Source organism: Pangasianodon hypophthalmus, chromosome 22 (genome assembly GCF_027358585.1).
Source record: "Pangasianodon hypophthalmus isolate fPanHyp1 chromosome 22, fPanHyp1.pri, whole genome shotgun sequence".
Taxonomy (NCBI): Eukaryota; Metazoa; Chordata; class Actinopteri; order Siluriformes; family Pangasiidae; genus Pangasianodon; species Pangasianodon hypophthalmus.
The window spans coordinates 6,490,566-6,501,833 of record NC_069731.1 but is presented as its reverse complement, the minus strand read 5'-3'; the positions used below and the strand labels follow the sequence as shown (position 1 = coordinate 6,501,833).

General features: G+C 38.6%; 1 protein-coding gene across 21 annotated transcripts in view; it reads left to right on the top strand.

Moving 5' to 3' along the window:
- Nucleotides 1-2,905: 2,905 nt before the first annotated feature.
- rims2a (regulating synaptic membrane exocytosis 2a) overlaps nucleotides 2,906-11,268 on the top strand; it is a 194,220-nt gene continuing 185,857 nt past the window's right edge. For 19 of the 21 annotated variants that reach the window (XM_053227795.1, XM_053227790.1, XM_053227786.1 and 16 more), the window contains exon 1: nucleotides 2,906-3,095. In XM_053227795.1, coding sequence (XP_053083770.1) covers nucleotides 2,959-3,095 — 137 coding nt within the window. In that variant the 5' untranslated portion in view covers nucleotides 2,906-2,958. The remainder of the gene's footprint in view (nucleotides 3,096-11,268) is intronic. The other 2 variants (XM_053227802.1, XM_053227801.1) reach the window with 1 other exon arrangement.

Here is an 11,268-nt window from a genome sequence, read left to right as displayed (position 1 = left end):
GTCATTGTGTTACTACAGTTGTATTGTAATGGTCACCTATGTTACAACCTGTTGTGGACCATGAAAGTTTTTGTAGGCCACACGTAGCTAACCTCTGGTCTAAATTCATATCTTGCATTATATATACAGCAAACAATTCATTTTCAACAAATTCATTTGCTTGTCACAAAGTTAAGGGTATATCACATCTATTCAATATTAAGTAGTATACCATTCTTTTTTTTTTTTTCAATATAACAGCGGCTCTGACACTAGCACTGACTATTTCAGTGAAAATCTAAAGAAAGAAAATGTGTTTAAATTCATTCATGGTATATTATTATGTAATGTCTAATAATACACTGTTTTTCGTGTCCAAGAAATGCCTCTACCAATTTTACTCTCATAAAGATGGCTTCTTTTAGTGGAATTGGAGTACAATCATCCATTCATCCATCTTCACTAACTGCTTTATCCTGGTCAGGGTTGAGGAGGAGTCAGAGTCTATCCCAGGAACACTGGGTGTGAAGTGGTAATGCAACCTGGATGTGACATCAGTCCATCTCAGACCACCATGCACACACACATTCACAACTTAGAGCAATTTAGAGTCACCAGTCCACCAGCTGCATATTTTGGGAGGTGCAAGAAAAGCAAGGAAACACATGCAGAGACAGAGAGAACATGCAAAACAGTAACCTGTCCTCAGGATCAAACTGGGGATATGAGGCAACAACGCACCCTGCTGTGCCACACTGCCACTTGAGAATGGAATATTTCACTGCAAAAAATATCTTAGTGTGATATATCTTATGCGATATTTCTTATCATATAATTATTTTTAACAAATACAATTTTAATATATAAGAAATACAAGACCATTGAGCCTGTTTCTTGACATATTTACTCATTTCAAGCTTAAGATTGTCTTATTCTGCATGGTGTCCCAAAAGTCTCCGTACATAGGGGAAATTAACACTTTTTAGCAAAATGTCTTCCAAAATTTTTCATACTTAGTTTATATATATATATATATATGTGTGTATGTGTGTGTGTGTGTGTGTGTATATATATATATATATATATATTTCAGATAGGCTTGAAGTGAAGTGAAGTGAAGTGAAGTGAAGTGATGTGTAGCCAAGCATGGTGACCCATACTCAGAATTTGTGCTCTGCATTTAACCCATCCAAGGCAACACACACAGTAGTGAACACACACACACACACACACCGTGAACACACACCCGGAGCAGTGGGCAGCCTTTTTTGCTGCAGCGCCCGGGAAGCAGTTGGGGGTTCAGTGCCTTGCTCAAGGGTCTCACCTCAGTCATGGTATTGAGGGTGGAAGAGTCATTCACCAGCCTCAGGTAAGAATGCCTTTGACAAAAGAAAAACGTATTGAAATCATTCTCATGGCTGGATCGAGAAGCTGTCGCAAGGTTGCGATGGACTTTAACAGGAAACATGGCAAGCACATCACACATAACACTGTTGCCAAACTTATTAACAAATTCAAAAAGACTGGAAGTGCTGCGGACCAACCGAGAAGTGAACGTCCACGAACATCCACTGACGAAGGCACAAGTGATGTTGTGCTGGTAAACACAGTCCCCTATGTATGGAGACTTTTGGGACACGCTGTATTAGTAAATAATAAATAATAAATAAATGCTTGAATAGAATAAGACAATTTGGAGCTTGAAAAAACATCTAGAAATAGGCTTAATGATTTTAGATTTGTTTACAAAAAATCTAGGAGAAATATTTGTAAAATACATTTGTCTATTTATATAATATACTGTATTAGATATCATACTTGCTAAGATTTTTTTTTGTTCACTTTTGGGCGTAATCCTGAACATATTTCAGTTCAGTAAAATAAATTTCTGAACTATATTGTAGAAAATGTGATGCTGACCATGTCTCAGGTCACCACACAGATAGGATAAATGACAGACCTGACAAAATAAGCTTTGAGTTATATAACTGGAATCATCCATTCAGAATCCTGGTTTTGAATGCAGGTCTGTGTTCTGCTCACTGGCAGCCCTGACCAATCAGAGCAGGGCAGCTCGGTGGGGGCGTGGCTTTGGAGCAGAGTGCTTGTTATTTTTAGCTGGGGGGTTTTTCCGATCCCGTGGTGTTCGTGCTCCAGTCCGTGTTTTCCAGCTGCTCTCTCCGGCAGTCAATGAGCGAGCGCCGCTGTCGGTGCTGAGCTCTGCGTCCATTTTTCCCTTCTTCCTCCTGTGCGTTTAAGAAACCTTGAAGAAACACACAAACCTGGAGGAGAGAGGAGGAAATCGCAGGGATCCAAAGCGCAAAAGACTGGATGGGTTTTCTTGTTTTTACTTCAAGGTGGGCTGAAGCTTGGCTGAGTGATGGGTTAGGACGGATTTGCTCATGATGCCAGAATAAACGGGCTCCTTTTGCACATCTGTACGTCCGGACAGGGTGAGATAAACTACCTCCTAATCTAACCTCCTGAACACACACTTCTACCATCACTGGGTTTCTGTTATCCGCACAAATCCATCTGCCATGTGCAGAAATGAAGAGCATGGATGTGAAGATGGATTTGAGCGTTGATTTCATGACCCTTCCAGTTTTCTCTTAAATAGCTTACACTCATCCTATCCATCTTTCTTTTTATTCCTGTAACCTAGTGATCAGTGCTTTTAATTCATACTCGCCTCAAATTCTTGTTCTTTGTGTTTTGCACCAAATTTGAGAGGAATCACCTTGAGTATTGTGCATGCATTTAAGCATTTCCAAAAAAAAAAAAAAAAAAAAACATGCTCTTTAATAATAGGCCTTTATTCTAGGAGATCATGCCATGCGCGTGCACATGAAAGTATCCCAAATAATAATCCGTGCACTGATTAAGCCTGACTTTTCGTGTGTGTGTGTGTGTGTGTGTGTGTGTGTGTGTTGTAGCGTGTGTGTGTGTGTGTGTGTGTGTGTGTGTGTGTGTGTGAACATGGCCGCGCCGCTCGCGCACCGGGGCCTGGCCGACATGCCGGACCTGAGCCACCTCACTGATGAAGAGAGGAGGATCATCCTCGACGTCATGGACCGCCAGAAGAGAGAAGAAGAGAAAGAACAGTCCATGCTGAAGTAAGACACGCGTAGAAAAGGGATTCTCGAGCTCTGCCAAAGCACTGTTTTTATCCTAAGAGTGTGTATCAGAGAAGCTCGCCTGTTTTTTTTTTTTTTTTTTTTTTTCTAACGCACTTCCTGGATTGATCACCCTTTGCATCCTTACTGCTGGGTTGAATGCTTGAATCAGACGCCATTTTTGATCCCTTTGTACGCTGAAATCAGTTTGTGTTGTCATCTTGGTTGCTGCAGATCCAGCTGTTGGAACTGAGCAGCAGCTGTGTGTGGTTTCAGCACCACGGAGCTGTCCATGAGCTAGGTTTCTCAATCAGTCCTCCTGCTGTAGCTGTACTGCACCTCTGTCTCTCCTAACACACCTGATTCAAATATTCAGGTCATTAACAAGTCCTACAGGGTGTGTTAAGGTGTGTTAGAGAGCATAAGTCGTATGTTTACACCTGGTCGATTCATGCATCTTTAATGTTGATTGTATCACTTGTAGCCTACATTTACATTTAGTCATTTGGGAGAGATCTTTTCATCCAACGTGACTTGGAATTGAGCAGAGCAGATGAGGGTCAAGGGGGCACGGTGACGCAGTGTGTATCCTTACCGCCTCCTGGTCCTGGTTTCATCCTGAGAAGATAAGCCAGACAGTAACCCAAGCTCAGGATCGAATCAGAAACCCTGGAGCTGTGAGGCAGCAATGCTACACACTGCGTTATCATGCCAGCCGTATGCCATTTTTAATTTCCTTTTGGAGGTCATAGTCCACATGTCTTCTGTTGTATTGTATTGGTGGATTTTTTTGGTTCTCAAACATTGGCTTGGAGATTAATATATTATTACCCTTGTAAACCTCTGGCTAAAATATACAGCATCCCAGACATCCTGATTTCCTGGAACTGCCTGCACTCAGACTCTGTCAGAGCAGGTGTAAATTCATAATACACTTATAATCCTGATACTCAAAACACATGAATTGACCAGGTGTACAGTAAACAAGGACCTGGAGTGTGTTTTGCAAAAAAATATTTTTAAAAAATGTAGAAATGTACATGATTTGACCTCATTGCTATACCATAGAGGATACATTTACACTGTAGACCTACTTTCTCTTGCTCTAATACATCAGATTCAACTTGTCAACTCATTAACAAGCTCATCGTGATGCTATAATTGGTGTATTAGAACAGGCGCGTTACTAAATTATACCGTGTAAGGTTACTGCGGGACTAGGATTGAGTAACACTGGAGCAGTGGCTCGAGCAGTACGTTAGTCAAACACTTAAATTTCTTTTAAGGAATCTTTTGTGCAATATGTTAGGATAAAAAGAAGGTATGGATGAGCCATTTGTCGCCATGATGGCTTGTTCGTTTTGCTGAATAAGATCATTGAATTCGAATATAATATGACACAAATAGCAGTGTACACTATGATTATAAATACAATGCAACTGTACTTGGCTTTTTTGCTCCGGTTTAAACATGCTCCATGCTGGATTTACGAACCATCTACAAAGCTGTTGATGATATGATCATTCTGATGATGGGGTTTTGTGGGTTTAAGTGTGTCTTAGAGCTCTTAAAGCTCAGGTCTATTGATTTAAAAAAGGCACACAAGGTCAGATTCAGAAGCTGAAGAATAGGTATACGCCTGTTAGGTTATGGATCATACTCAGAATAGTTATACTGTTTCCAAAACTTGATGTATATGAGCTCCCCGCGCCGGGATTTGTTTGGTTTAGCATTCGGAACGGTTGTGAAAACTTTACAGCAGAGCCATCAAGGAGCCTGCGTAATCACGGTTTCCCGTACTGAGTTAAATATTAATGCTGTGTGTGTGGCAACAGAGCAGACTTATGGTTGAAGTGACTCATCGACTTAAAGCCTCAGCCACCGCAGTGTCGCTGTGTGAATCATCCATACGCGCATATACACACTTCTACGCCATTAAGCTATTCATTGTGAATGAGCGAGAGAGAGAGAGATACACAGAGAGAAAGAGAGGAAGAGAGCGTTTAGCATTTGGATGACACAGATGTCAATCATCGCTGCTTAGCACCACTACAAGCCCCGGCTCAAGCATATTGTGTGTACGCATTGGTGTAGAGTTACAGGACGACTCAGCGGCTTGGTAACTCCCAACTACTATGCAGACTCATATGTTCTCTTTGTCATTGGCCTGCTGTTGGGTTGGGCTAGTCATGAGTTTTACCTCAGAGGAAGCTATTCATGTAACATTGTAAAGTACTGCAGAAGCAGTAGGCTACTTTCGACCATGCTAATAATTAATAATAATAAAAAATATGATTACTTGACCCAGTGCTGCTTTGCTCCTGAATAGTTCTAACTCAGTAGTGTTATTTAATGTTTTTTTTTGTAAACTACTAAAAAGCATTTATCAAGTCATCTTTAATGGTGACTTCATAAATAGTCCTAACCTACCAAATCATTCCACCAACCGAGGTTATACTACAGTGCTGAAGAATTCTTGACTCTGATTGGTCAGAAGGTGTTGATTAATTTTATTTTATAAGAGCAGTAATAGGAGGGTGTGGTGGCTTAGTGGTTAGCACCGTTGCTTCACACCTCCAGGGTTGGGGTTCGAATCCTACCTCCATCCTGTGTGTGGAGTTTGAATGTACTCCTCATGCTTTGTAGATTTCCTCTGGGTACTATGGTTTCCTCCCCCAGTCTAAAGACATACACTGTAGGCTGATTGGCTCTTCCAAATTGTCCATAGTGTGTGTGTGTGTGTGATTGTGCCTGTCCAGGGTGTCCCCCTGCCTTGTGCCCTGAGTCCCCTGGGATAGGCTCCAGGCCCCCCCATGACTCTGTGTAGGATAAGTGGTACAGAAATTGGATGAATGGAAGAGCAGTAATTCAAATCACAGGTTTATATTAATGCTCTTTTTCTAATACATTATTGTTTCTATAGTAACAGGTAATTCACAGAAACTTGTATAGGAGACAATCCACATAATCTAAAACTAATAAAAGCTAATGAAATAAGTCTTTATGGAAGGAGTCTCCAGTGTCAGCGCTTTGTAACAGTGAGTTAATTTTCCTCGATTGACATGTCAGGACGGAGAACATGTTACTCTGTGAACATGCCTCTTTTTTTAGGGAAAAAATCTTGATGGACTTTTTTTTTTTATAGCTCCTAAAGTATTTGCATGGGTGCAACTGTGATCTTTTTTTGGATAAAAATTTACATATATATATATATATATATATATATATATATATATATATATATATATGTATATATATACACACACACACACAACCATGATTATGCATGGTCATGCTATTTTCTGTACCTCTGTAACCAGAAAAAAGGTACTCCACATAGAGAACCCACCCACACACACACACAAATACACACACACAAACAGGCTGTAGTCCAACCTGAGGAATCCTGGGAGAGCGGAGGCAGGAAGAACCCTCAGTGTTTGCCAACTTACTGTCATCTCGCTGGAAAAGCCACAAAGAGAAAGATAATAACTCAGAGAAAGCTATACAGAGAGGGAAACACTGGAGCAGTGTGAGAGGATGATGGGTGTGATGATTATAGCAGAAATCTATTTTATCTAGTGTTGTAGGGTCAGAAGTAACGCAGAGAACAACTAGATTTGCATTTCTTGAAGGAAATACTACAATGTGCACCTGAGCTGTATGTGTGTTTGTGTGCATGTGTGTGAGTTTAAAGCAGAGCTGCTGGGTGGACGGCTGTAAAAGTCAAAATCGAACTAACAGACATTCTGTCAATGAATTTCAGTGAGAAGATTTAAAAATTTAAATTTCACGTTGTGTGTGTGTGTGTGTGTGTATATTAGAATATTTATATTTAAATTTTTATATATATAAAAAAAATATATATATACATACATACATACACATTCATAAATTTGATCAGAACCAATAACAGATTTGCTAAAACACTCTTTGAAATGAAGTTTGAAAAGTAATACTAATAATAATAATAATAATAATAATAATAATAATAATAGTAATAGTAACAAAAAGAAGAAGAGAAATAAGTAAAAATAAATAAAATACAATGCTTGTTTTAGAGTTTTTGCCATTTACAGTGGATAACAACAGCAACAACAACAACAACAATAACAACAACAACAACAACAACAACAATAATAATAATAATAATAATAATAATAATAATAATAATAATAAGAGGTATGATAAAAATACAGCCATCATTATGCAGTTGTTGCAGTTTTACAGTGGATAACAACAGCAGCAATAGTGATAACAACAACAACAACAACGATAAGAATAAGAATAAGAATAAGATTAAGAATAAGATGATGATAGTAAAACTGAGGAAGACCTATGTCTGTAGGACTGACATGACAACATGGAGGTAGTTGTTGGTTGGGTTAATGCCTTGTCTTGAAGCCTGCATACACATAGATTTGCCTCTAAACCTATGATCAACAGGTTCCGAAGGCCTGAGCACACATTGCCTCATGAACAGCGTGTAACAGTGTGTTGGTAAAGTTTAATCTAGGCTCGGATCTAAATGTTCATGAGTGAAAGATAAGGAGACATCGGGTGCTTATTTGCTGTCTGAATTAGCTTATCTGCTGCGGTTTCTCCACTTGCAGTGTGTTTTGTAGCCGTTTGGGCAGCTGCTTGGGTTCAGAGGCAGGGGAGGTGGAGGTATTGTGTTACAGAGATCATTTAACCAAACATGGCTAATGTGGGTATCAGTGAATGTAAACTATAGTGCTTAAAAGTAGGCTTTGTGAGTAAGCCTTCCGCTTGCCTCTAAGCACTGGTGTTAAATCAGATGTAGTGGTTGCGCAAATAGTGCTGTATAATGTGTTGCATGCATGTCTGTCCATGTTTTGTCTCGGGCACTGATACACGGAGCAGTGGGATATTCATATGAAATTCATGCTTCTGTTTAATGCTTCTGTTTGTCACTTGTAACTTAATAATGAGCATTATAGTTTAATCGTTATTCTTGGTCAAAGTCTTTGTACGAGGAATTATTTAAAACCACATACGGGTGACAAATGAAAGAAAAGGCATTTTCAGGGATCCCTTTGTCCTCTTAAGACATCTTATGACTCACCTTTTATCCTATAATAAATATGTCTAGCCCAATGGGCGGGATCTCTTCCAGCATGACTCCGCCCCATCCACATTGTATCAGGACTCTCTGAATGGTTAATGAATATGAAAATGATGTAAATCACATGCTATGGCCCTTACATTCACCAGATCTCAAACCAGTTGAGCACCTATGGGAGTTATGTCTTAGACAGCGCTCTTCACCACCATCATCAAAACACCAACAGGAAGAAAAGTGTTCATCGCTGCAGTACAGTTCCACTTTATTTAATTTGTCACCCACCTGTATGCTTTTTGTTGTGTAACACAGCAATATTTAGTGGAGTTGTTCAATTGCTCTAGTCCAATTTTCCTTATATATTATACCATGGTACTGTTTGAATGCTTGATTCTGATTGGTCAGAAGATGCTGCGAAGGTTTATATTATGTTATATTCTCATTTTAATACGTGATCTTTTCTATAGTAACAACATATACAGGGGCTTGTATGGTGGATGCTCCACATAACGGATTAAAAATGTGTAACCTTTGATAAGAGATGTTTATTTAGCATTTTTGGAAGGAGTCTCCAGTGTCAGCACTTTGTAACAGTCAGAGCTGTTCGTTTTAAGTTTTTTCCACCATGGGAAAGTCTCCTGTATAGAAGGCTTTGTGGTTTCTTGGTCACATAGCAAGCTGTGTTATATTTTGTCTTATTAACAAAATATATAGAGAGAGGAAAAGGGAAGCTGCTGAGGAAATGACTCCTTATAGCCGTTATAACATAAGTGGTAACAGGAAGTAACTTGTTTCCAGGACGTTCCACAACATTAAATGTAGCTATAAGCAGATAAAGAGTTTGGTCAATATCACAAATTTGCTTAGATTTATATAGGGACCTAGAAATAGTGCAGAATCTTGAATATTATCTTGACTATTCAAGATATTGAACATTTACTTTCTTTGCTTTAACAATTTCTAAATTCTAAAACTTTCTCTTTCTATTTCCAATCTTAAATTAAAAAAAAAAAAATCATGTCTGTCATGTCTAACACTCTGAAAGACAAATTTACTTAAATTGATAAATATCTGTGTGTGTGTGTGTGCGTGTGTGTATTATTTCACTACCCCTATGAGTGTAAGAGTGACATAAAGCCAATGGTAATGACAATTATATCTTTTATCCCAGTTATGTGTTTGACAATCGGCATCCAAACATACATAATCATGAAAGGGTGACTGGTTTACCAAGATATGAAGAATAAATAGACTTTCTGATGATCAGACTTCTGGAAACAAAGCATTAGGGTCATTTAGGAGCTATGGATAGAGCAGAGCAGTGCACCACAGAGCGTCCCGTGTTCAGGACAGCACTACTGTTACATAAGAGCATTGAAGCGTGGACAGAGAGATCCGAAGAACATGAGCATTTAGTAGCCATGTGAAAATATAATAGAACAGTTGGGTTGTAAATGTACCAGTCAGCGGCTTCCCTAGTCTGATCTAACATTAACTCACGTGCAATTTTAAAAAGAATTGAGCAATTTTAAAAGAATATTCCACACAGCTGGCTGATATGACCATATAATAATCCTGTTTTAATCACAATTATGTTAAATATTATTAGTACATTATTATTGTGTTAATGATAAGTACTTTTATAACACTGACTGGACTGAGTGTTAAAGTATATTTTTGTACCAAATGTTTTATTTGATCTCATTTTCAGTGCTATTTTTTATTATTTTTTTTGCAAATATTAACAGACTGGTATTGTGATACATATTTTTGGGATATATTTCCCACTCTAAAAAAAAGATGGGTTGTATGTAACCCAACTGGAGTCATTTCTCTAACCCTGGACCTGGGTAGAAGACACGTCTTAGCAATAAGCTTTGTTTAGTGAGCCTGTGCTATAATTCTAACTGTTAAAATTAGCCTCGTCCTTGTATTTAACAGGATATAGCTAACTTTAGTGGTGATACATGAGGTTGTCTAAAGCCTGACATTGCCTAGCTAACACTGGATACCTAACTTGAGTACATTCAAGTAATATTTCTAGCTAGCAATAAATTACCATATTGCTGTGAGGATTTAGACAACAAAAACTAGCAAACTGTTAGCTAGCTGATACTTATATAAAATTATACAGAATACCTTTTAACAGAAGAATTTAGTTAAAAAAAAAAAGGTTTATGAGTATGGCTATGGCTGTAGAAATTAGCTTGAAAAATGCTTGAGTATGCCAAAGTTGCTAGCTTGCTAGAAACTTGGCTACCATTTTTAATGACACAATATGCTAATTCGCAAGGAATTGGGATAACTACTATCAGTAAATAGCTACTTCCAGAGAGATAACATTAGCTAATGTTATTTTTAATTTCTTAATTTTAATGTAATTTCATACTGGTTTGTAAATGGATTATAATTTTTTTTGTCTTGCTCAGCTTTACAGAGATTTACGAGGGCATTTCCAAGGCCACTAGCCAGCTTTCTGTTTTATTCACGTTCCATGTATGTATTTTGGTGTGAAAGCCAAATAAGGGTGATGAATCCTCCAGGAAGCAGATCATAAGGCTTATGTTTTTTAATCATGCATTTGTAGCTAAGATAATCAGCTAGGTAGTTCTGAACAAGAACTCACATAGAGCACTATGATGTAAATAGTCTGTGGGAAACTGTGGGGATTGGGGACTGATAAGATCTGTTGTCCTAGGGCCATTTGTTTTGGCAGGAAGTCTCATGGGGGCAGTTCTGTGGCCACAGAACAGTCATCTACATGATTCTTTTATGTTGCAACACCACCACTGCTGTTGATATCCAGTGATCAGGAGGTTTGACTGAGGACTGGAAAAGTGGAGTGGAGATTTGAGAAAGCAAGATGGTGGGTGTTGGAAGGTGGATGCAGTTGCTTTTGAATTGGACAAACCTCACTGTCACTGGTCAAGGGGCATTAATAGTTCAAACACTTTCTCGCCGTGTTAATGTGGGTTTCTTCTGGGTTCTCAGGTTTCCTCCGACTTCCCAATAAACATACCTGTAGGTAGATAGGTGTGAATGCGTGTGTGCATGGTGCAGTTATTAAAGATGAATTAATACATGGATGCA